The 27,291-nt window shown below is 40.0% G+C and overlaps 1 protein-coding gene across 1 annotated transcript; it reads right to left on the bottom strand.

The window, feature by feature from the left end:
• Positions 1-1,022: 1,022 nt before the first annotated feature.
• Positions 1,023-26,444, bottom strand: LOC122995884 (NLR family CARD domain-containing protein 3-like). The gene is made up of 9 exons (XM_044371268.1): positions 26,425-26,444; positions 25,695-25,773; positions 25,305-25,533; positions 23,325-25,134; positions 23,025-23,198; positions 21,880-22,053; positions 11,985-12,019; positions 1,691-1,824; positions 1,023-1,031 (listed from the first exon to the last, which is right to left on the bottom strand). The coding sequence occupies exons 1-9, from the start codon at positions 26,442-26,444 to the stop codon at positions 1,023-1,025; spliced, it is 2,664 nt and encodes an 887-aa protein (XP_044227203.1).
• Positions 26,445-27,291: the final 847 nt, after the last annotated feature.

The raw sequence follows: 27,291 nt of genomic DNA on the forward strand, positions 1-27,291 counted from the left end.
TCTGCATAAATATGACCTAAAACATGATCAGATATTTACACAAGTCCTAAAACTAGATAAAGTGAACCCAATTAAACAAATAGGACAAAAAAAAACATTTTTTTCATCTTTTTCATTTATTTATTGAGGAAAATTATCCAATCTAACATATGTGTGGGAGGCAAAAGTATGTGAAGCCTTGCTTTCAGTAACTGGTGTGACCCCCTTTTGCAGCAATAACTTCAACCAAACGTTTCCAGTAACTGTTTATCAGCTCTGCACATCAGCTTGGAGGAATTTTAGCTCGTTCCTCCTCACAGAACAGTCTCAACTCAGGGATGTTGGTGGGCTTCTCACCATGAACTGCCTGCTTCAGGTCCTTCCACAGCATTTCTTTAGGATTAAGGTCAGGACTTTGACTCAGCTGTTCCAAAACATTATCTTTCTTCCGCTTTAACTATTCTTTGGTAGAACGACTGGTGTGTTTAGGGTTGTTGTCTTACTGCATGACTCACTTTTTGTTGAGCTTCAGTTCACAGACGGATATCTTGACATTTTCCTGCAGAATCTGCTGGTACGACTTAGAACTCAGAGCTCCATCAATGATTGCAAGCTGTCCTGGTTCAGAGGCAGCAAAGCAGCCCAAACCATGATACCACCACCACCATGTTTCACAGATGGGTTCAGGTTCTTATGCTGGAATGCAGTGTTTGCTAATCACCAAACATAACGCTTCTCATTCAAGCCGAAAAGTTTGATTTTGGTCTCATCCATCCACAGAACATTGTTCCAATCACCTTCTGGCTCCATGTGGTCTTGAGTGAACCGTAGATGGCAGCAATGTTCTGTTTGGAGAGTAGTGGGTTTCTCCTTACAGCTCTGCCATGAACACCATTGATGTTCAATGTTCTCCTGATGGTGGACTCATTAACATCGACTGTAGCCACTGCAAGAGAGACCTTTAGTTTCCTAGATGTTACCCTGGGGTCCCTTATGGCCTCCTGGACTATTACACGCCTGCTCTTGGTGTGATCTTTGTTGGTTTACCACTCCTGGGGAGGGTAACAGTGGTGTTAGATGTCTTCAATTTATACACAATCTGCCTGACAGTCGACTGGTGGAGTCCAAACTCTTTAGAAATGGTTTTGTAACCCTTTCCAGCCTGGTGAGCATCAACAACTCTTCTTCTAAGGTCCTCAGAAATCTCCTTTGTTTGAGCCATGACACACTTCCACAAACCTGTGTTGTGAAGCTCAGAGTTTGACAGTGAAGACCCAGATTTCTCTTCTTTAAATAAGGCAGGGCCTCCCAGACTCACACTGGATTGTCATCCCATTGATTGAAACACCCGACTCTAATTTCCCCTTCAAATGAAATGATAATCCTTGAGGTTCACTTACTGTTGCCTCACAAAAAAATTATGTGACATTGAAAGAAAAAGATGAAAACATTTTTTTTCTCATGTGTTTAATTGGGTTCACTTTATCTAGTTTTAGGACTTGTGTAAATATCTGATCATGTTTCAGGTCATATTTATGCAGAAATACAGAAAATTCTAAAGCGTTCACAAACTTTCAGGCAGCTCTGTATATTTATTCACAAAAATAACAAATGAAAATGTGGAAGTCAGTAATCAGTAGTGTAGGCATGTATGGATGTGTGTGTGTGTGTGTGTGTGTGTGTGTGTGTGTGTCAGCAACAAAAGACAAACAGCCGTGCTGCGCCGCGCTGGGAGAGGAAGTGGCGAGGAGAAGAGAGCAGGAAGCTCCGTGGAAGGCCATGCTTTATACGCCAGACCACACCGGGCCCAGGTGTGGCTCATGAAGTCAATGACGATCCTCCGCCCTGAAACAAACAAACAAACCAAAACACAGGAGCAGCGAGTGGAGCGGAGGAGTCGTCACAATAGTCATACGATCTAACAGACCTCACGGTCGATCAAAACCTTCAAACATGGACATCCTTCAACTTTAGCTTGTCTAGGTACCTCATGATCCACACAGTCTCTAAAACAGTCGGGTTAAGACAAACATATCTCTAGCCAACCTCAGAGGTCAGCAAGCAGCCCTCAGATAGAAACAGGTTCAAAAGTTCAACCAGACTAGTGTAACAGGGTCAACTGTGCAGCATATGTATTAGAATTACACAAAATCTGTAAATAGTTCAATCCTGACGTGCTATTCCTCCAGGGTCAACAGGTGGAACATTTAAGACTCAGTTCATTGTACCCCTACGTTCACTATTGTGGGTGCCCCCCCCCCCCCCATAAATGATGTCCCCCGCCTTTACCTCTCCCCTTTTGTTGTTGTACTTCATGGGAGAGGTAAGCGACGTCGTGCACTTCCTTTGAATTACGAGTGTAAGTTTGTTTATTAGCTTGGACTTCTTGTGCAGTATGCTAACACATTTCTGTGTTATTTAATTTGTGCAGGAGCCTGAGTTAGCATCACAATTGACGGGAGGATTTCTTTTGTTTACTTCTGTCGTCAGTTGCCGGAATAAACGGTCGCCTCCAAAGACACCCTGGTCTGAGCCTCTTCCTTATAACACAACGCTAGAAACCACCGGTTACACTAGGACAGGGTTGCCAACTTTGGGTCCCTGCTGGAGGGAGATTTTGATGCCATGGGCTTAATCAGGACTACGTGCACACACTTAATCACGTGCACGTATTTGGACTCAGTTGACCATCAGGGTGTAAAACAGTATGCAGTTTACACATGTGGTGGGAGCGGGAGGTCTCAGATTTAAGGATACAGCCTGACTACACCACAGTAGTAGACAAACACTAATCCAATAAAGGGCACACAGGTTCACTCACTAATGAAAGTCAAAGATGTGTTGTTCCCGATATCAAAACTACAACGTTTATTTGAATGTTCACAAGTTAAAAGGCAATAACAAGGGTTTACACACACACACAGTCACTCAGCCAAATATGTACATCAGTGTTCTTCACTATTTTTTTCATGGCAGGACACTTAGATGAAGTAAATCTGCCAACTAATTTGTCATATCACGACATACAATATGTAACGCAGCCAATACAATCTGAATTATAGGCTTACCTTAAAGCTAGGGTATCTAATGTATTTTAGAAGCATTTTTGTTATAGTTGTTGAAATTCTCTGTACATCCCGACAGCCATCAATAAATCAAATGAAAATCCAGTATGTGTGACGGTTGCAGGCCTGTAATAATCCCGTCCAATCATTTCATTCAGCCTGAATGAAAAGTCATTTTATAGCAGGTTTCAATCTTGTTCTTTGACTTCTGTTAGTGGGATGTCTCTACATTCCAATAACAGATTGTGCCTTTAAAATATTTACCAGAACAGTAATTCATCTAGATACAGCTGTAATTTCCTCACCAGTTTTCCTGCTTTGAATGTGTTGGTGTCTATCAGATGACGCCTGCGTGGCCTCTGTGTTTCTCTTTCATCCTTAAACTTTTTCTTTCAGTCTTTTTGAAAGTTCTTTACTTTCTGCTTGTTTTCCTTTCAACATTATTACATCCTGCAACTCTTCCTCACTTCTGTCTCCTCTCTCCTGATTCCTTCACTCACTCTGAAAATATAAAAAGCCTTCCTTTCAAAATCGGAGTGAGCATGAAGCAGAACTTTAACTTGTATGATGTTAATTACAGACATTGTGGACAAAACACACAGCGGGGATGCATCATCAGCCCATCTATCTAAACTATCAAGCTAACGTTACATTAACATTAACGTTACTGTAAAGTAACAGTCAGGCTAAAGCAGCAACAGATAGATAAACTGGACGCTTAAATCACTGATGTCAATTTAAAAGAACTTTAGCTCCACTTTTTGCTGAAGAGTTTTTCTGCTTCTTACTTTGTGCTACTTTTTCTGACATTATTATTTGATGCTGCGCGTCAGTTAATGTCATATATGATCCTCTGAACTCTGATTCATTCGTCTGCCTGCTGGCTTCAGCACGGAGGGTTTGTTTGATTAAAAGACCCGCGCAGCAGGAGCGGGCGGTGGATTGTTGGTCACCCCTCGTTAACAGTAACAGCTGTCTCCGTGTCTCATACAAGGATACAAAGTTCAAACGGAAAACAAAACGAGCGCTCCCAGAAGATACAACAGAAGCTGCGGTAGAAAGCCGCTCTGAGCCTTTAACAGCTTTCTGTGTAAACGCTGTTTCAGAGTTTAGGAGGTGGTTAAACGGCGTTTATGTGCGTTTAGTCTCCGTTACAGCCCTGTGTATGACTGTACAAAAATAATCCGCGTAGTTTAAGCATCACTCTTTAGCAAAAAGACTGTGACTGTTCATCTCTGTTGCTGTGGCGATGTTTTGGTGTGAGAATAGTTTGGGCAGCGTGAAGCGTGAGAGTTGGCAACCCTGAACTAGGAGCAGGATCTCTTCACCAACATGTATGCCCAAAATGACAACAACATGACATCACATCCAGTTGATAACAAACACTGACCCCTTAGTTTAAAAACATGTGTCACACATCTACAATAGATTTATATTCACTTTTCTTTCTCAATAGATTTAGTCTTTATTGTCTTTTTGTTTTCACAGCCTGGAGGAGACAAAGTTTGATTTTTTCTGAAATGTTGTCATATACAGTTTATACTGTATTTATACTTTATATATATTATATTATATATATTATATGTAAATCACTTTAAACTACAGAGACCTGAAACCTGAAAAACAGTCAAAACTTCTTAGTAGAGTAAAAAGAAATATAAAGTTTTATACTTTTCAATTAAAACTTCATTTGGTTTACTCTTCTAATTATTCCATATTTCACAAACATTTAATCATTTATAACAAATGAAATAAAGCATCTGAAGTTATTTTATCTTGAATTATCTTTATGTAAATATTATTATCTTTATTTATATTTATTTAAAAATGAATTGAGGGTTAAAAGAAAAAATATACAGATTGATATTTTGACATTTTTGAACTAACTGTGTGTTTTATTGATGTAATCGGTTCATTTTTTACTCCTGATAACATTTTGTTGTTGTTTGGAGGCTCCGAACACTCAGACAGTTTGTTATCGACGCCACAGAGAAGAACTTTTACTTATTGTCTCTAAATGAAACCTCAAATCCAAACCTGAACCTGGACTTTTTAAAACTGTGTTTCTGTTTTAATGTCTTCAGAAAACACGTTTCAGCCGTCAGCATCATTTCACTGGTTTCATTTACATTTTACAGCTGATTTTAAAATTGTATTACTTACCTTTAAAGCAGGACTTGGACTGAGGATGTGCTGATATCACACTATGACTATCACAGGTCAAAATATCATGATTAACAGTATTATCATGATAATCATTCAAGTTCCTGAAATCCTGCTATTAGTGCTAAAACACAGATAAATGACACAAAGATCAGCTTGTGTTTTATTGACTGAATATTATTCTGTGTGTTGCAGCTTTGAAAACAGTTGATTAAATACAGTTTAAACAGTAAAGAAAAGCAGCTTGTTGACTGGAAATCACTTTAAATGCAGCTCAGAGTTTCTTATAGAAACACATTCATAGTCTGAAATTCATGAATTTTTCCTGATGAAATGGATGGATTTGAAGGTCGGAGCTTATTTAACTAATTCAAATACTGGAGTGTTGAACTTTGTATGAAGTGTTAACAGTTCAATTCATTTATAAAAGGCACATCAGTAACAAACAGCAGCAGAGAACATTCAGACCTGTAAGCTGCTGCTCTTCAGTGTGTTGGCAGCTCAGGTTAATATAGAAAGTCCTGAGCAGAGATGTTGGATCTGGACTGATCTGACCTGCTTCTCTGGTTATTGTGCCTGTGAGCAGCAGAAAGCTGCTTCGTCGTGTCTGAACAGAATCAAACTGCTGATGAAGACAGAACAGCTGCTCTGTGTTCACAGTGTCTCTGAAAACAACAATAATCACAGTCAGAAACAATGTTTCACCACAGTTTATTGTAAAAAGGTTTCCCGCCACATCTCTAACTGGGACTGACTGACTCCAGAATATATAACAGACCTCTAACAGCCTGTGAGCCTGAACGTGGTCTCAGACCATCAAACCAGTTTCTGCTCACTGATCCCAGTTCAGTTCTGTGACCAGAGAAGATCAGACTGTCGACATCTGTTGATTATTATTATTATTATTATTATTATTATTATTATTATTATTAATATTATTATTGTTGTTGTTATTTGAGCTGTGATGTTTAAATCACCAGACTGTGATTCAGGTTTCTGCTGCTAGATGGAGACAAACAGACAGAAGCTGCTTTAAGTTGCAGCTTCATTTAATTCTCGTTATATTTACACCAGTAATGACTCGACACTCTTAACATGTCAAGTGAACGAACACTGAAATCAAACTGAATAATCTCATTAAATTCCTCACAACCCAAAAACCATTCAGACACTTCATACAGAAAAACTGCTGAATTATCAGACTGATACTTAACTGTTTGTATTTTCAACATGTTTCACTTTTACAAGATGACGAGCAGCTGATCTCAGGTAAACCTTCCAGAGCTGCTAATGTTAGCCTCAACTCTGATATATCACATCTCATCAGGACCGACTCCCACACAGCCCATGTTCCAGTCCTGAAGGCTTTTTCTAACGTGACCTGTGACCTCACAACCCTCCAGACTCTAAATGTACAATGACTGGAGATCACTTTATTAGGAACACCTGTGCAGTCTGATGCGATCCAACACAACAGCTCTGCCATCAATTCTACATTTACAAAGCTTCTACATTCTCAGTTGTTGTTGACGTTGTCAGAAAGGTGATAATTGTATTTTATATTTATTATTGAGGTGGTAGTGGGGCTGCTGTACTGGACTGTGTTATATTGAAAAGTGTTCCTAATATTTTGCCCTCCTGATGCTTGTTAATGGGCTGGAATAAAACCACACAATGGAAAACATGATGGAAATATGACATTTGTCTCCTCTCTCAGTAGAGTCCCACTAGATACTAGTTTTCTTTCTCTGCCCACAGAATCTGTCCTGAACATCAGCAGACTGTTAAACTCCTGCAGCTGTAAAACTTTCTGACTGAAGTTTCATTTACAATCAAAGCTAAAAGCTCAACTTGTTCAACAGACAGGAAAACTTCTGCACACGCTCAGTTTGGGGAAACCTTCCTGAAAATGGCCTCGAGTACAGAAAGAAGAAGCAGCAAACACCTGCTGCCTGGTTTGAAATATGAAAATAAATAATAAATGAAGTTATTTTATCTTGATTTATCTTATTTATTTAAAAACCAACTGAAGGTTAAAAGAAAAAGTCTTTGTTACAACAATAAAGTGCAGAGAAAACAGTTTTCTTTGTTTTGGATGATTTCTCATCTAATTTAAAGTCATTTATAAATGCTGTAACCTTCAACACTCTCACCTGTATATAGAAACATTTGTTGGAGCAAAGTAATGTTTGTGATATGATTTATTTATTTATGGATTACAGACACAAAACAGAAATCCAAGTGATAACATGTTACAGTGAAAACACGTATTTCCAACATGGTCCCAAGATGTTAAAAGACAAAGAAACATAAAGAAACACATTCAACATAAAAACTAATCAATACAATCCTGAAATACAAAAACACACCAGCACAGTTTAAGAAATGAAGAATAATAATAGTTAACACTTCTTTTTTTATTAGAACTAGTGCAGAGCCCGTTCAAAACGTGTCTGTTCAGAACGGACAGATTGATTATTATTTCTCAAGAACCACATATATATGTATCAACTGACAAACGTATCAATTAAAACCATAAAGATTTAACAAATGAACTGGTTTAAATCCAGTAAGAAACTTCACCAGTGAGACTAAACTGAGGTTGAACCGTAGAAGCAGTTTTGTTGGTGTCTGCTGGAAGGATTTGTGGCAGCACTTTACCTTCCAGCTGGGTAATAACAAGGTAATAGTGGGTAATATTTGATAATAACCAGCTAGTAATAATGCTAATTAACATGTAAAAGCTTGGTATTAACAATGGCTATAACTAGCTAATATTAGATAATAAGGGGCCAAAAATAAAGAGATAATAATGTGAAACACATCTAAAGATGCAAAATGCAAAACTACCAGTTTCTACTTCATTTGACGGTGATGTTTGGTGATTGTGATGAGATGAAACCAACACCAAGAGACATATTGATTACCTGGAAACACACCTGGTAGTTTCTGTGTAACAGCCATGAATCAGCTGCTAAATGCTTCCTTTCATGTTACCTAAGATAAACAATGATGTATTTTCTTTAACTTCAAAATACCATAATAATAAAAAACATGTTTTTAAAAGGCTTGTTTGAAGCTGAAGTTTGATGAGTGAAATATGTCCATAGGCAGCATATATTTCTGGAACTTTTCATCAACAGTAGCACATGTTGTGTTGAGTTAACAGTGGAAGGGTTAGGCCTACCAGGTGTGTTTCCAGGTGATCACTGTGCCTCTTGGTTTGGCTTGTTGCTGTTGGTTTAATCTAATATCACCGTGAAATGAAGTAGAAATATGTAGTTATGCATTTTGCAGCACTGATTCATGGCTATTACACAGAAACTAGCAGACGTGTTTCCAGGTAACAAATCACAGCATTAAAAGAAGAATTTTTACACTTTTACCTCAAAACAAAAGTTCATGTTTGGAACATGAGAGACCAAGAATTTCAGCAGGTTAATCTGATAATCACTGATTTAGACGTCCAAGAACTGTGATGTCATTTGAAGGTATGACGCTGATAGTAGCCCATAATATTTAGAAAATATCAACCATATTACATCATTATTATCAGGCTATTACCCCATTAATGTCACCATATTACTGTTTTAAATAAAAACATGATATAACCTTATTATTAGCAGGTTACTGTATAGTTACTGAAATGTTACTGTGATGTTTGTAATTAGTTCTGCCTCATTGTTCTTTAGGTTTATTTCCACTAAATATCCCCTTTCTTCTTGGCCCTTTATTACCGTGGTTACACCCACTGTTAATACCAAGCTATTACTTATTAACTACCATTACATGACATTATTATTACCTCTTTATTATCTAAATATTAGCCCACTTTTACATTGTTCTAACCAAGCTCTATAGCCAGACTCTTTGAAACATCTGGATGAAAATATATTCTGCTGGTTCCACCATTAAAAAGGTTTTGAACATTTTTCCAGGTTGTGACTGTTTCCTGTTCAGGTCGACGCCAACAGTCACAACTTGGCAAGACGGTTAAAAACAGCAGATAATGAAATCTAAATATATTTTAATATCATCCTTCATAGAATAATCTACAACATATAGATACTGAATATACACACACCATCATCAAACCAGTCTGCCCACTGTTAGATTCATACTGGGACCAGTTAGACTGTGTTATGGGAGGACTGGTGGACACACCTTCTACTTTTCCTCCACATGTCAGAGAGAAACACTCAACTGTTTCATGATTCACTACATTTTATTTCTCAGAGCTTCAATATATTGTTGAATGCAGGACTTTTACTTGTAAAGGAGTATTTGATGGTAGTTTTACTACTTTTACTAAAGTAAAGGATGCGTTTTATTTCTTCCACCTCTGAACATATAAACTGTGTGAAACTCAAGTGTTGGAGGAACAGAAACATGAGCGTCTGCTGCCACCTGCTGTTCACTCACAGCATCACATCCTGTCAGAGGAGGAGCTGTTAGCTTCACTCACACTTTAAAACATGAAAACAGGAACATTTAGGCTTTAAAAAGAAATGGAGATGTTTGAAATAATCACATCCAGTGGATCAATAAACTCCACCAGTGTTCAAATACATACTTATTAAACATATTTATATGAAGTCTTTTCATTCACCATCAGAAATCAAACTGTCTCTTTACAGCGTGTCACCATTAAAACCATTAAAACCAGTTTGTTCTTCCACTCTCACATCAGCAGTTTGACTGAACCACATCATCTATCTTATGTGATGCACATTTACAAAGTTTACACAGTATATCAGATATGTTGTAAAGTTCCTTTGATGTATTTTTAGACTTTGATTATGTATCTCACAGTGTGTCTGTAGAACATGAATCCAATCCATCAATCTGATCAATAAACACCATCAGAACTCATCGTTTTTGAGTCGCTCTGACCAAAAAAAGCCAAAAAAGTTTGACAGTGGATGTAAAAAATCAAAACGGACTTTAACTGACGTCAGTTGTGTCGTCACAGACTGTCTGAACTTTAAAGATCCTCCGCACATGTTTTAAGAATATAAAAATACTCTGCTTGGAATAATAATGTGTGTCTGATGTTGAACAACAGCTGTCAGACTGAATGTGAGCTAAACACATTAAACTGACACTTTAAACAGTCCTGAAACTGTCAAATACCTTCAATCTACTATATGAAATTAGATATGAATTAACATGCACACACACAAAAATAAATGGAGAAAACTAACATCAGCTACTGATCATCATGAACTTTATTCTCTACACAGGAACTAAATAAACACTCCAGAGAAAAACTAAATACTTCCTGTATGTCAGAAACACACAACAGCTCCTGGACTTCTCATCTCTAATGCTGTGTTCACATCATATGGGATGGATGGTAGAGGCGGGAAAGATTCCCATGTTTACAACTGGCCAGCGTTCATGTCACACAACAAATCAAGACGGCTGCATGATTACAAAGTTGGTGGAATGAGGCTCAAAAATACTGTTATTGACAATAATCCAGCATATCCAGTAAATATCAGAGCTTTCAGCTTTTCCACTTCATAATTACCACTTGAATGTTGACCTGAATTCTATTTACAAGTCAGAATCTCATAATTAGCATCATTCCAATATGATATGAACGCAGCATAAAAGCAGCCACACTCCAGCTGCTGAGCCTCAGCCTTCACCATTAGAGGTGTTCATTTAACCAGCCAATAGGAGGCCTGTTGTTCTGACCATCATTTGTCATGTGATCTCTAAATAAGTGAAGGAATCAGGTAACACAGTTACTATGAAACTACTAGAAGAACTACAACTAAACATTGTGAAGATCCCATTCCCATTATCCCATTACAGTTCAAGCCTTTCTAATACACTAACAACAGAAAACAACAACAACTGGACTCAGTTTATCATTTGATTCATTTTACAAACAAACTGTCATCATGTGGAAACCATGTTTACATTTACAAGCAGTGAGAGATCATGTTGGTACTAAATACCATCAGCTGTGTGTGATCCTGTACAGACTGAACTATCTGGTCAGCAGTGAGAAAGTTTCTCTAACAGGAGGAGACTCTTCCTGCTCCAGACCACACAGAGACACTGAGGAACCAGGCCAGTTAGACCAGTAGACCCCAAACCCAGCACACAGAGGCTGAGTGAATGTGGTGTTGAAGGTGTGGAGGTGGATCAGTGTGTCAGAGGAGACTCTGTAGAAGGACAGAGTGCCAGCAGGACAGTCCACATACACTGCTACTCTGTTAGAGACAGAGGAGGAGGAGGAGGAGGAGGAGGAGGAGGAGGAGGGGGAGGAGGAGGAGATGGATGTTGATCTGTTATTGTGACGGACATAGTAACGACCACCATCAGAGCAGATCAGACTCCAGGACTGATCATTCTCTCCAAACAAACAGTCAACACTGTTTCCTTTCCTGCTGATTCCTCTGTAACTCACTGATATACGAACTCTTCCTCTCCACTCGACCTCCCAGTAACAGCGACCAGTCAGATCATTTCTACACAGCAGCTGTTCCCAGTAATCAAATCTGTGTGGATGATCAGGATATGACTGATCCTCCTCCACATATGTCACCTTCCTGTTGTTGTCAGACGGTTTGAGGTTTCTGTTTACTGTGTTTGGATCCAGTGTGAGTCGACAGAAATCTGATGGAGAGAACGAGACACAATACAGCTGCAGTTATTGATCGATCATCTGTTTGATGATGACATCATCTTCATCCTCAGTAGGATGTGAATGAGCTTTGTTTTGATGAATGAAATGAAAAACACACTTACACTTCCTCAGACCTGGTGTCAACCATCGGACTCCAGCAGGCTGCAGCCTGAAAGGAGGAGGGGGGTCAGAGCAGCACGTTCTCTTTCAGCATGCAAACATGGACATGACATCACTCTAGAAAAAGCAGCTCTGATCCTCATCACACTGAGCTGCTTTGCTGTTGCTAGGCAACACAACCGTCCATCACATCACGTCGCACCACGACTATCGACAGCAGCTACATTCAGCCAATCAGAAACAGGCGTCTCAAAGTCAAATCATGTCAACAATGAGACTTTTTCTTGTCAGACTCAGCAGTTTGTATTGTGAACAGATGACAGGACTGTTTAAACTGATTCACACTAACATGAAAATGATAAACCGCCTGTTTCTGTTTGTCTTTCCTCAACAATCTTTGGACGACTGACAAGTTATTTCCTCTCACACAGGTGGAACATTCCTGCATGATGGTTACAGCTGACAATCAGCTGCAGTCTCAAGAGTTTGAGCTGATTTACTGTCCACCTGTCTGTCCTCACCTGAGAGTGTCCACCTGTCTGTCTTCACCTGAGAGTGTCCACCTGTCTGTCCTCACCTGAGAGAGTCCACCTGTCTGTCCTCACCTGAGAGTGTCCACCTGTCTGTCCTCACCTGAGAGAGTCCACCTGTCTGTCCTCACCTGAGAGTCCACCTGTCTGTCCTCACCTGAGAGAGTCCACCTGTCTGTCCTCACCTGAGAGTGTCCACCTGTCTGTCTTCACCTGAGAGTGTCCACCTGTCTGTCCTCACCTGAGAGTGTCCACCTGTCTGTCTTCACCTGAGAGTGTCCACCTGTCTGTCCACACCTGAGAGTGTCCACCTGTCTGTCTTCACCTGAGAGTGTCCACCTGTCTGTCCTCACCTGAGAGCGTCCACCTGTCTGTCTGTATCTGAGAGCGTCCACCTGTCTGTCCTCACCTGAGAGAGTCCACCTGTCTGTCTGTACCTGAGAGTGTCCATCTGTCTGTCCTCACCTGAGAGTGTCCACCTGTCTGTCCTCACCTGAGAGTGTCCACCTGTCTGTCCTCACCTGAGAGTGTCCACCTGTCTGTCTCAGTCTCACAGTAATCAGTGAAATATTCACTAAATTTAATCTCTTCGTGTTCATTGACACAAATTTTCCTTTTTTTTGGTGACAGTCAGCAGGATTTTCAAACTAATGTATTTCAGGTGGAAGCAGGTTTCGTTCCTGCAGCAGGTTTTTTTCTGTCAGTTGGGACTCGGGAGCTCAGAGGCTGGATTGTTTTTTCTCATTTGTTCTTCATTTTTAAACTATAACCGCTACATCACTCAACATTTCATCAAGAGATTTGATCCTTGTTTTCATGTTTTTATTCTAACATTAGCAGTCTGGTGGGACCGGAGAGGACGCGCTGCGTATGAGTATTTTCCTCACTGTTGATTTTAATATCTTTAACATTTCTCAACATAAAACATGAAGGCGTCCTTGATAACTCAACAATATGAAAGGTTGTGACCAAGTTTTCTTGTCAGTTTTGGACGATAGCGGAAGCGGCTACATTAGCCTACCCATGATCCTCAGCCACCGTTACTATGGTGAAGACGCTAAAGCTGTGACATAAACTATATTCAGTATAACATTATACAGCAGGGCCGGACTGGGAAAATCATTCAGGCTGGGAAATATAGCTCCAGTCAGACCAGTTTATCAGCGGGGGGTCTGGGGGTCCCCACTAGGAAAACTTTACTTACAAAGACTTGATTTCCTGCATTCTGCTGAATTTTAGTGCATGTGAATAACAAACTAATGAGCCAACAGCTGCTTAGTACAATGTAGTGTTATGAAGCTGAAATAAAACCAAAGGTACATATCATTAAGGAGGGAGACGACACTACTACTACTGTGGCACCAACGCTGCTCTCTACACCTTCAAAAAGAAACAAGCAAGAGCACAACACCCTCCTCAGTTTACTGATATACACTAACAGTTACCCATCAAAGGTTCAAATAGTCCTTTAACCAACACAAACATTAAATAACACACATCTTTAAGTTCCAACAAATGACAGCAGCCTGAATAGTGACAGAAGACGTTGTGTTGTCTCAATCATTTTAAATTATCAGCTCAAAGTATGAACTCACTCACTGAAACTTTCACCAAAACACATGAATTTTATAATAATATTGACCACATTAACTAGACTACATATGCTAATTAGCTTTAGCATTGACGAGACGATGATGACGCATCAGTAACATTAGCTACGTTAGCTAGCTAGCACGTTTATTTACCTTTCTTTCTCTCTCTCTGCTCCACCCTTCCTCTTTATCCACCGTCCATCTTGCTGCTAAATCATTTAGCCTCTAAATGCACTTAATGCCAAAAGAAACGTGTAACTGCCAACTACTCTCTCTGTTTCTCTGTTTCTCTGAGGCTAGCTGGCTGTGCTAGCTGGCTGTGCTAGCTGGCTGTGCTAGCTGGCTGTGCTAGCTGGCTGTGCTAGCTGGCTGTGCTAGCTGGCTGTGCTAGCTGGCTGTGCTTCCTAACATGCTGCGGCTAACGCTCCGCTAGCCTCTCAGCTAACGTTAGCCTCGGCTCTCCATGTGGATCCAACCGGAGCACCGAGCCCCGGTTTGTTATTCAGGTTAAAGCGGGAAGAAGCAGCGGGTCTGTCGGGCAGCTGAGTGAAGTGCAGCCTGCGGAGGAAACACCGGGACCGTCAGGGTGAAACAGTCCGCGGAGGAGCTGCTATGTTCGGCTGCACAGATAGGAAACCCCTCGGCTGACAGGAGGTATCACTCTGTTTGGAAAAAAAAAACTTCTTCTTTTTGGTTTATAACGGCGGTTGTCAACCAGCGTATTAGGTGCATTAGCGCCACCTTCTGCTCCGGGGTGTGGACCAGAGATTAAATCCTACACATTAATCCTGTCTGTCTAATAAACTCAAAGAAAACTACTGCTGCACCCACTTGGCAGGTTCATTAAAGTTTTAACACTGAGCTCCTGAAGTCCAGTCTTCCTGAGTTCTTCCTTCATATATTGTCTTTATTGATCATATTTAGTACAATCTATGCTTGCATGCATAATAGTCTCCTCAGCCAGCTGGAAAAAATATGTGCATATATCTTATATATGACGTACTTGATATATTCTCAATACCAAATACACCAAGTTGGGACTTGTGTACTTGCTAGTTCAGACTTGGCAAGTTGGACTCAGTAGTACAAACTTGTGAGGACGAGAGGACGCAGTAGATCATTCTGCAGCTGGAACAGCAGCAGCTCAGCTTCAACACACCTACCTGACTGTACTGTGACAAAATAATCTCAACTCAAAGCTCCACTAACACTTTTTATCTCACAAAACAAAAACCTGACTGACAGAGAGATGCAGTAAATGATGTTATTCAGTCTGTAATGTAGCTGTAATAAAAATCTAAACTGTTATGTAGCTTAATAAAATAAATGAAATGAATCTGTTCATTTGAATCCATGTATATGTGTATAAATGTGGTGATATGTGTACATGTGGAGCTCCAGAGGCAGCGCTGCTGTTCTGTCCAGTAAAAACATGAAGCTTCACTTTACATTCAGACAAACTAATGTTGCAGCTACAATTGTTAGATTTCATGTGTGAGACCAACATTTATCTTCCAGAAGGAATTATATCATATATCTAAATGCTGCGGAGACATTAGAGCCAGCGGTGAATCAGCAAAGAGCTGCAGATCAGTTCATGGATCATGTTCTCCCCGGGATGACCACATGTTGACCGGCCGATCATCTCAGGAGTCGGGCTGCTAGCAGCTGAGATGAGCGGCTGGTCCAAACATCTCCCAACACATCCCAGCAGGTTTACAGACTGGAGTTACTGGGATAAACTGGCCACATGTTGGAATCTACATGTTACTTTCTCTCCTGAGAACATTAAAAATTAATAAAGTCACATATTAATAATCCTACAGTTCAAGTTACAACAGCTTTTAGCCTGACTCAAAGTCTCCGCCATCGCTGCGGGTTGGTGTGAAATGCATTCTGGGATACTTGGATGCTTTTCATTACGCTAACGTGTCTCCTGGTTTCTCTCACTCGCGTCTCTTCTCCCAGCGAGGATGAGAGAGAGACGTGAGGACGGAGGAATTTAATTTATCAAACGGGACGTCGTCGCTCACTCCAGCATCATTTTGAGGAGACAAGTTGTCATGACGCACTTCACCCTAAATGTCAAATATGAATAAGTCAGCAATAGAAATGACTAAGTAACAGTTTAAACTCTAAAGTTTGCATTTAAAATTCATGTACAATGAATGAAGACTTTACACTGTTACTTAATCATTTCTACATATTGATAGCTGGAAGGAAAACAGCTGATAACTGCTCCAGTGTTTAATCATTTGATTATAGATCTATAGCAGCGTCTGTCTGTCACAGAATGAGACACAAACAGACAATTTAAACCTGTTAATTACTGAAAGAACAGAACCCACATAAAGGAACAATAGAAACAGCTGCAGCCTGCAGAATATGTTGAAATAAAATGTTGCTTATTTAGTTTGTGAAAGTCTGACGTGCTTTTCAGGCTCAGGATGGTTTTATAGGAGACGCAGCTGTGTGACGTCATGTTTTCCTGAAGGAGCTGAGACGCTCTGAAACACAGAAGAAGAAAGGAGAAGCCTTTTGCCTCATGAAGAGAAGTAGTAGAAAGTTTTAATGATTGATTCATGATTCAGTCATCTTTATTTTATAAATAAATAGGCTATGATCAGCTGCTGTTGTGCTTTCATTCCTTCTACACAGGTAGTTTCCTGATCTGCTGTATTACAACAACAGCCGACTGTTTACTGTCCCGTCAGATCAGCTGACCAATCAATACACACTTTGGATCAAAGGGGTGTTGCCGTCCGTTAAAACACTTCCACTAGGATACACCTGTGTTTCCTGGCTCTAAGCTCCTCCAGGAGCCTCCTCTCTCCTCGCTCCTCGTCTCCTCCGGGTGCATTTAAGGGATCGGAAGATCCTCCATGATGGCGGAGAGAGATCGATTTCCGGGTCACGGAGGAGAGAGGACGCCAGGAAGCATAGAGTTAGCTTAATGAAAAGCACCCACATACATCTCAAGTCTCTTATTAGAAAGATTTGTCTTTTCATGATGTTATTTCCTCCATTAAACTGTTTCCTGCTGACAGACAGACTCTCCCTGACTTTAAATTGATCCATAATAACAGTTCAACACATTTATATTTTACATCATTTATCCTCATTTACATTCAGTCACATGTGAGGCTGAAAATTCCTGAGCGTCGGGTTTGATATGAGTTACATCATTTCCATTTTCCCTGAAACATTTAGCCAAATACATATTTTCCAGTGTTCAAAAGACACTCTGATCATATTCTGGGTTATTAAATAATGAATTCACTATCAGAACATCAAACAATACAGATGCAAATGATCAATAAATAATATAAACGCATTCTGTGAGTAGAAATGGTTCCCGTGCCTCTGAGCAGGACACAGTATAAATGCAGAATGCAGGTTGTTATTTATGTTTGTTAAACAGGTAACAGCTGCAGAGAGGAAACAGCTGCTGCAGTGATAACTGTGAACATGTAATAGTATTAATCAGAAGTTTCTACAGCTGTTAAAACTGACTGACAGCTGATCAGCTGTGATCAGCTGCCGCCGTCATCAGAAACGGACGTCGCTTCATGTGACACTTCAGAGGAAAGGACGTCTCATGTCACTAAAAACAAATGTTCTCGTTTCCTCTCTCCTCGCTTTGTTTCCTTGATTGCATCTCAAGTCTCTTAAATTGCATCCACGTTTCCCTCACTTGCTTCTTTTCCTTGCATCTTAGTCCCTGTTTACACCTGGTATTAACATCCGTCTCAGGTGATCTGATCACAAGTGGACAGCTCCAAGTACGTCTGTTTACACCTGGTATTAACATCCGTCTCAGGTGATCCGATCACAAGTGGACAGCTCCAAGTACGTCTGTTTACACCTGGTATTAACATCCGTCTCAGGTGATCCGATCACAAGTGGACAGCTCTAAGTACGTCTGTTTACACCTGGTATTAACATCCGTCTTGAGTGACCACTTGTTATTCGGATCTCACTTCCTCGCTCTATATGCAAATTAACACAGACATCATTTCTGTTTGCAAAGACTAAATTTGTTTCTTTTTAACTGGCGGGAGGATGTTGTGGAAATGTTTTATCGTTGCTCAAGAACCACACAGAGACACAAAGAAAGCATTAAACATTGTTACTTGTTGACGCAGTTGTAGACGCTGTACAATCCATCACACCATCAGTAACAATTATACAAATGTCCAAACACAAACAAAAATACAATCATCTTGTAAAACCAACATGGAATCTCACAACAAACCACATCAAACTATATCATTGTTCCCCAGCTGATGAAATCAGAGGGGTGGGGGACAGTTTTATATGTCAATAAAACAATTTGCTTTCAAAAACAAAAACCCCTGAGTGGTGAAAAGGCTGCTTCTTTAAAGACATTTAGCATATACATATTGTTTCTAAACAAAGAAGAGCTCATTTTAGCCGTGCAGTGGTTCACAATGTGTCATTTTACCAACAAAGTTAAGTTCAAATTTATAGTATTGTTCTATTGTGACAACAGATTTATGTTCTCATCAGAAACAGACAACATATCACATGATTTACACGTGTTTCCTGTGTATTTTCTTAGTATACAGAAATATATAAAGTACCACAAAGCTTATAATGTGATACAGGAACAGATCAGTGCTGAATACTAGAAAGACTGAACACTAAAACATTCACAGATCTAAAAGTGTAGGTTCACATCAGAAAGTATTAATGCATGTATCAAATACATGACTTACACACTCTGATCTATATGCATCACATATAAAATACAGTCTACAAAGCTGACATGTTAACACTTGTTATTCTAGTTACTTTAAGCTTATTACTTAATAAACGACTCAGCTTAAAAACCAACTGAAGAAACTGTCACAACAAGCAGCCAGACCTCCTGCACACTCATTCACTAATCACACAACATCAACAGGTGACTGAACAACCACTCAATTAAAAACTGGATCAATTCCACATGAATGAGTGAGTCCAGACAGCTCACTGTAACTTCAACAAGCAAACTACCTACAGCACATTATATGATCTCTGCTGCATTCTGGTTAAGGAGATAAATTAACACAACAGCCACACAGAGACATTTAACCTTCAGAGATGAAATTAGCAACCAAAGAGACAGAGAGAGAGAAGCTGTATCTGACTCACGTTATCTGACGTCTTCTTCTTTCTATCATGGAGATGAAGTATTCATGTCATAACATCCATTTGTGGCTGTTGGTCATCTTGTTTGTTAGTTAACAGAACTTTGTGGCTGCTGGTTAACCAGTCTGATATCATTAGCAACAATGACAAACAAGCTAACTCTCCTGATTGTTTCATTTAAATGATGTTGTTAACTTTCTGTTGTTGTTGGGAGGAGTTCACTTCAGAGCAGCAGCACGTCACCGTAGTCCCGCTGAGGGTAATTTGGTTGTTGAAAGGGCCTAAATGAGATGTAATGTTTTACTGATGTGTTTAAAAATATAGTTTGTAATTTGCAAGTTATAATTTATTTTCTAATATGCTACTCTATCAATTTATCTATATCTTACTGCTCTTCTTCTCTTATCAGTTCGTCACACTCATGTACGTTACAGTTGTAGAGAACTGAAGATGAAATCTGGAAACTATTATTGGACCAAAGTGATGTCAATATTGTATTCTGGTTGTTGATTGGTTAGGGAGGACCTCCTCCCTTGGAGCGTCATTTTACGTGTCTTGGCCAATGTTAGATTAGCATGAAAAAAAATGAAATACTTTAAATTGATGTAAGAGATCCGCCCTGAGGAGGACAGCAGGAGCCCGTCCTCCTCTGCCCCCCACTCTCCCCCCACTGCTCCCCACCACCACCTCACACACACTGCTCTTTCTCCTCCTGCCCTGCAGGTGTCACTGTTGAAGCATTTTAATCAGAATTTCAATCATGGATTTCTTCCAACGAAGAGAGAATAAATATTTTATAAATGATAATGAAATTTGGTAATGGTTTATTTCAACCAAGTATTCTTTTTATATTTTGATCTCCCTATTGCCTCTCAAAAATAGAAGATGGGCAACCTCCTCTGCCTCTATGGACCAGCTTTCTCTGATAATATATATATATATATATATATATAAATATATAAATATATATATATATATATATATATATATATATATATATATATATATATATATATATATATATATATATATATATATTTATTATCAGAGGAGGATATCAGCATACCAAGAGCTTTTGGACAATTTCATGCTCCCAACTTTGTGGAACAGTTTGGGGATGGCCCCTTCCTGTTCCAACATGACTGAGTTTGGTGTGGATGAACTTGACTGGCCTGCACAGAGTCCTGACCTCAACCCGATAGAACACCTTTGAGATGAATTAGAGCGGAGACTGAGAGCCAGGCCTTCTCGTCCAACATCAGTGTGTGACCTCACAAATGAGCTTCTGGAAGAATGGTCAAAAATTCCCATAAACACACTCCTAAACCTTGTGGAAAGCCTTCCCAGAAGAGTTGAAGCTGCTATCTGTATGAATTTTTTGATCAAGAATATATATATATATATATATATATATATATATATATATATATTAATCATCACAAAATTCACCCCTTCCTATAGATAGCCCATTGGCTCACAAATAATAATAATAATAATAATAATAATAACTTGAAAAGTAGGCTTACAAATAAATTCAATATGCAAAGGTGGAGGAGTTACTCTGGGCCACTGGGAAGTAATCTCATTCTTTTCTTAAAAAAGCTTTTTTTTTTTTTTTTATCAACAAAGAGCTGTGATAACAATCGTCACACAAAAACAGTAAAAGTAGAAAAAGTAGAAAAAGTAATCTCATTTATTTTCCTAGATGAACTGTTTCATGACGTCCTGTTTAAACATTTCCAACAGTTAATGGGCTGAAACTCTCCCAGCTGATCAGTTCATAGGTACAAACAAATAACAGCTGCGTTGAAATAAAAACTCTAGAGGACTGTGTAGCTACATGACAAAGCTTTAGTCAACAACGAGTCCCAAACTGCATTGCCTCATGAAATCAGCCAATCACAAAGCTTCAAATTCAAATACATTCTTTACATTTCAATGTACAGTACAGTATGTTGTTCCTGATTGTAACCACCAATCTTCAGTACTGTATAATGTTATACTGAATATAATTTATGTCATGGCTTTAGCTGGCATCTTCACCATAGTAACGGTCGCTGAGGATCATGGGTAGGCTAACGTAACTGCTTCCACTATCGTCCAAAACTGACAAGAAAACTTGATTTCTCACAATCAAAGCTGAAATAATTAAAACGGATGGTCATAACCTTTCATATTGTTGAGTTATCAAGGACACCTTCTTGTTTAGTGTTGAGAAATGTTAAAGATATTAAAATCAACAGTGAGGAAAATACTCATATGCAGTGCGTCCTCTCCGGTCCCACCAGACTGGTAATATTAGAGTAAAAAAAATGAAAAGAAGGATAAAAGCTTGTGATTAAATGTTGAGTGATGAAGTTGAGTTATAGTTTAAAATTGAATAACAAATGAGAAACAAACAATACAGCCTCTGAGCTACCGAGTCCCAACTGACAGAAAAAAACCTGCTGCAGGAACAAAACCTACTTCCACCTGAAATACATTAGTTTGAAAGTTGTGCTGACTGTCACGAAATAAATGGAAAAATCGTGTCAATGTACACAAATAGATAGATTAAATTACATGACTATTTCACGAATTGCTGTGAGACTGAGTTGGTCCATACCTGAGAGAGTCCACCTGTCTGTCTTTACCTGAGAGTATCCAGTCTCCAGCGTGGATTCTCCAGTCCAGCAGAGAGCAGCTTCTCTCCTGAGTCTCCTGGATGATTGTAGCTCAAATCCAGCTTTCTCAGATTGGAGGGGTTGGAGCTCAGAGCTGAGGCCAGTGAAGCACAGCCTTCCTCTGTGATCAGACATCCTGACAGACTGAACACACAGAAAACAACATATATGTCACATGATCTGAGATCACTGCAGGACCGGAAGGTAGTGTGTTTATTACTTTCATCATCAATGTGTTTCTGTAATCTTTAAAGTTAAACTTAATATTTCCAGTCACAACTTCCAAATTCAAATGGCCAACCACAGTAATTGTGTATTGTGAGGCACTTTCAGCTTCCTGTAACCTTAGTCAACATGATGTGAGCGACTGCTACCTCTTCACTGCTAAAAATAGGTCTAAATAAAAGAATAGTAAAAGAAGAAGCAGACAGTGAGCTGATAAGATGAAGAGCTGCAGGTGACAGACTCTGACTACAGTTTGTAAGAACATCAAACCTCCAACACGTCACAGAGGTAAATGACTCCGTCTCAGATGCTCACAGTTGAATACAGAACAGGAATCCTAACTAATGTGGCATATAAGGCCTGAAGGTTGTGGAAATAAATGTAAAAACAAGCAAACATTTCTGACTCCTTCACTCTGTCACTGACTATACTTCACACAGTTTCAGTAATCATCCAGAGTTTTAAGGTTGTTTGAAACAAAAGAAGAATTAAATTGTGGTTAACCACATAACATCTGGGGTGCATTGCGATATCACCATGGTGATGAAAAATCACTATCATCACAGCACAGATACTGCTCTGAAATTAAAAGAAAATATAACTGTTACAAAAACACTGTTAACTGAATAACTGTCTGCATGTGTGTTACTTTGGGCCAGTTACACAGTTCTTCATTCAGTTTTTGAATCTAAAACTCCTCTCTGGTATTTCAGGTTCCAACAGCGGAGACAGAACAAAACAAATGAAAATATATTAGTAGAAAGTTATTCACATGGTCTAAACACACAACTGGTCTGAAAAAGATAGTAGAGAAAATGTCCAGGTGTTTATCAATTCATGTACATCACAGTTTAAATAGTGATCAGTTAAGCAGGTTGATGAATCCTGACCTGAGAGTTTCCAGTGCACAGTGTGGACTCTCCAGTCCAGCAGACAGCAGCTTCACTCCTGAACTCTGCAGGTTGTTGTTACTCATGTCTAGCTCTTTCAGACTGGAGGACTGGGAGCTGAGAACTGAGGACAGAGCTGCACAGCTTCTCTCTGACAGGTTACAACCACTTAGTCTGGAGAACAAATGTGGAAACATACTTAAAAACGTATTTTTCTCCCATCTTGAATATATTTCTTTATAATATCTTCTTTATATCTTTTCAATAAATCAATCAATAAATAACTATCTGTGCACTTACACAGCTTTGTTGGAGGCTTTGACCACTGGCAGCAGCCTCAGAAGAGCCTCCTCTGAAGCAGAGTATTTCTTCAGGTCAAACACGTCCAGATCTTTTTCTGATGACAGTAAGATGAAGACCAGAGCTGACCACTGAGCAGGAGACAGTTTATCTGTGGAGAGACTTCCTGATCTCAGGTACTGTTGGATATCCTCCACCAAAGAATGATCATTAAGTTCATTCAGACAGTGGAACAGATTGATACTTCTCTCTGCAGACAGATCCTCACTGATCTTCTTCTTGATGTACTTGACTGTTTCCTGACTGGTCAGTGAGCTACTTCCTGTCTGTGTCAGCAGACCACTGAGGAGAGTCTGATTGGTCTGCAGTGAAAGACCCAGGAGGAAGCGGAGGAACAAGTCCAGGTGTCCATTTGGACTCTTTAAGGCCTCATCCACAGCGCTCTGGTAGAAATGTGGCTTGGTGTATTTTTGTTTTTCTTTAAAGACTTGAGGCCACCAGGATGTTGTTTGTTCTTCTGCCAGCAGATTGACTCCAGAGTTGATGAATGTCAGATGGACATGAAGAGCAGCCAGAAACTCCTGAACACTCAGATGGACGAAGCAGAACACCTTGTCCTGGTACAGCCCTCTTTCCTCTTTAAAGACCTGTGTGAACACTCCTGAGTACACTGAGGCTGCTCTGATATCGATGCCACACTCTCTCAGGTCTGATTCATAGAAGATCAGGTTGCCTTTCTGCAGCTGCTCAAAAGCCAGTTTTCCCAGAGACTCAATCATCTTCCTGCTCTCTGGACTCCAGTGTGGATCTGTCTCAGCTCCTTCATCATACTTGACATTCTTCAGTTTGGACTGAACCACCAGGAAATGGATGTACATCTCAGTCAGGGTCTTGGGCAGCTCTCCTCCCTCTCTGCTTTTCAACAGATCCTCCAGAACTGTAGCAGTGATCCAGCAGAAGACTGGGATGTGGCACATGATGTGGAGACTTCGTGATGTTTTGATGTGGGAGATGATGGTGCTGGCCTGCTTCTCATCTCTGAATCTTTTCTTGAAGTATTCCTCCTTCTGTGGGTCAGTGAACCCTCTGACCTCTGTCACCATGCTGACACACTCAGGAGGGATCTGATTGGCTGCTGCAGGTCGTGTGGTTATCCAAAGGCGAGCAGAGGGAAGCAGTTTCCCCCTGATGAGGTTTGTCAGCAGCACATCCACTGAGGTGGACTTTGTAACGTCAGTCAGGATCTTATTGTTGTGGAAGTCCAGAGGAAGTCGACACTCATCCAGACCATCAAAGATGAACACAACCTGGAACTCTTCAAACCTGCAGATTCCTGCTTCTTTGGTTTCAGTAAAGAAGTGATGAACAAGTTCCACCAAACTGTACTTTTTCTCTTTCAGCACATTTAGCTCTCTGAACGTGATCGGAAATGTGAACTGTATGTCCTGGTTGGCTTTGTCTTCAGCCCAGTCCAGAGTGAACTTCTGTGTTAAGACTGTTTTCCCAATGCCAGCCACTCCCTTTGTCATCACTGTTCTGATTGGTTCATCTCTTCCAGGTGAGGCTTTAAAGATGTCTTCTTGTCTGATTGTTGTTTCTGGTCTGTCTGGTTTCCTGGATGCTATTTCAATCTGTCTGACCTCATGTTCATCATTGACCTCTGCAGTCCCTCCCTCTGTGATGTAGAGCTCTGTGTAGATCTGATTCAGAAGGGTTGAGTTTCCTGCTTTAGCAATCCCCTCAAACACACACTGGAACCTCTTCTTCAGGTTAGATTTAAGTTTACGTCGACACCTGCCAGCAGGAGTCCCTGAATGAACACACAGGAAATAGGATCAATGAATGAAGTATGAAGCAAATATTTAAACATTTAATTCCCTCAAAGAATGAGTGAATAAAACATATTTTCATCCATCTGTTGAGACATCAGTAAATTCCTCATTTATCCATCGTGTCAAATCTTTATAGAAATCCTCTTACTGCTCTGCAGACGGTCAGCCAGCTCCTCCTGCTTCATTCTCCTCAGGAAGTGCAGTGTGATCTTCAGAAATGCCGCTCTGCTGCTCCTCCTCTGCTCTTCCTCCTCACCGTCCAACACCTCCTCATCCTCCCTCTGACTCTCTAAGCATTCTGGGTAATCTGGACTCAGAACCTTCTGCATCTTCTTCAGCTCGTTCTTCACAAAAGTGATGATGTTCTCCTCCAGCAGCTGGAACAGAATACAATATGAATGACACAATCAAACTAACATCATGAAGCAAACATTAGATCCATGTTGGACAGAGTGACAATCCACTGGTCTACAAAGTGCAGCATGGAGATGATTGTGAACACAATAGATGTAAAAGTAGTTGTTGTACATGTACAGACCATAAATATGGAGTCCAGGTGTGTTTGATGCTGCTGGGCAGACTGACCACTGGGAACCTCTGAGCTCTCCTGGTCTACTCTGTAGAGGAATCATAAAGAATGAGCTCACATTATGTCTGCCCACACAGAGACAATCACAAGCTAAAGGTCCATCAAGTGATATTTGGATGTGAACAGAGAATCAGATGACTCCCTGTAGTGGTAAAGCTTTACTAGTCCTGCTGATCCCACTGAGAATCAACAGCTCAGTCTGTTTGTAGCTTTCAGCTCAGTGTTTTGCTTCATCAGTCAGTTTGGTTTAGTCCCAACAGCTCTGATCAACCCTCCATACAGCTCTCCCTCCCTCACTGTACACTGCTGAAGTGCCCTAGAGCAAGGCAGCTACAACCTCCAGCTTCTCCAGTGGAGCTGCTCAGTGTCTGCCTGTATCAGACTGGTTGAACTGGGCAGCTCCCAGTATGAAAATGACATTTAGGTGAGAAAGTGAGAAAGTAGGCAGGTGTCATGTCTGAGGTTTTTAGACGTCTTGTGTTTGAGCAGGTTGAGGAGTATTTAGTCAGATACAATATGTTGTATGAGCTTCAGTCTGGCTTTACAGCAGCAGACTCTACTGACACCTGTCTTATTCATTTGTTTGATTTTATTAGACAAAACCTTGATGGAGGAAATTATGCTGACTTGCAGAAAGCTTTTGACACAGTGAATCATTCTGTACTGTTGTCAAAGTTACAGTGCATGGTGTTTGGACATACTGCTGTAAAATGGTTTATTTCTTACATTACAGGAAGAACTCAAGTCTGTGATATTGAAGTGGTTCTATCAGAACCTCAGGATATTACATGTGTGGTGCTGCACAGTTCTATTTTAGGACCTCTTTTACTTCTTATGTATATAAATGATACGACAGCTGCTGTGACATGCAAGCTGCTGCTGTATGCTGATGATTCTGCATTACTGCTATCTGGGAATGATGTCAGTGAAATTCACAACTCTTAGTAATGAATCAGAAAGTGTGAGAGAGTGGCTCATAGATAACAAGCTTTCAATACATTTGGGTAAAACCCAGTCAATCCTGTTTGGAACAAAGACGTCAAGAACAAATACACTGAAAATCTTTTGTAATGGAACTGAAATTTTATAATATTTTGTCTCATATTTAGGAATAATATTGGACCAGTCACTGTCCTGTGAATCAGTTGTTGATAAAATATTATCTAAGAGTGGCAGCAAACTTCAGTTCCTGTTTTACAGACTAAGACTCTTTTGACTTTTCTGTTGAGAAACTTCTCATGTCCTCATTGGTACAGAGTCAGTTTGATTCTGCCTGTTCTGATTGGTTCAGTGGTTTGACATCTAAATTTAGGAACAAACTGCAGGTGATGCAAAATAATATTATTCAGTATTTATTAAATGTATCCTGTTTAACTCATGTTGGTGATGAATTCAGAAGTGTAGGACTGCTGCCAGTACAGCTCAGAGTAGAACAACAGAAGCTGCATCATATGTTCAACATTATCAATGGGTTTGCTCCTCAATACTTCACAGATAACAATGGAACATACTCAGCATGGCTATAACACCAGGGCCAGTGTGTGTT

The sequence above is a fragment of the Thunnus albacares genome, chromosome 13 (assembly GCF_914725855.1).
Source record: "Thunnus albacares chromosome 13, fThuAlb1.1, whole genome shotgun sequence".
In the NCBI taxonomy this organism is placed as follows: Eukaryota; Metazoa; Chordata; class Actinopteri; order Scombriformes; family Scombridae; genus Thunnus; species Thunnus albacares.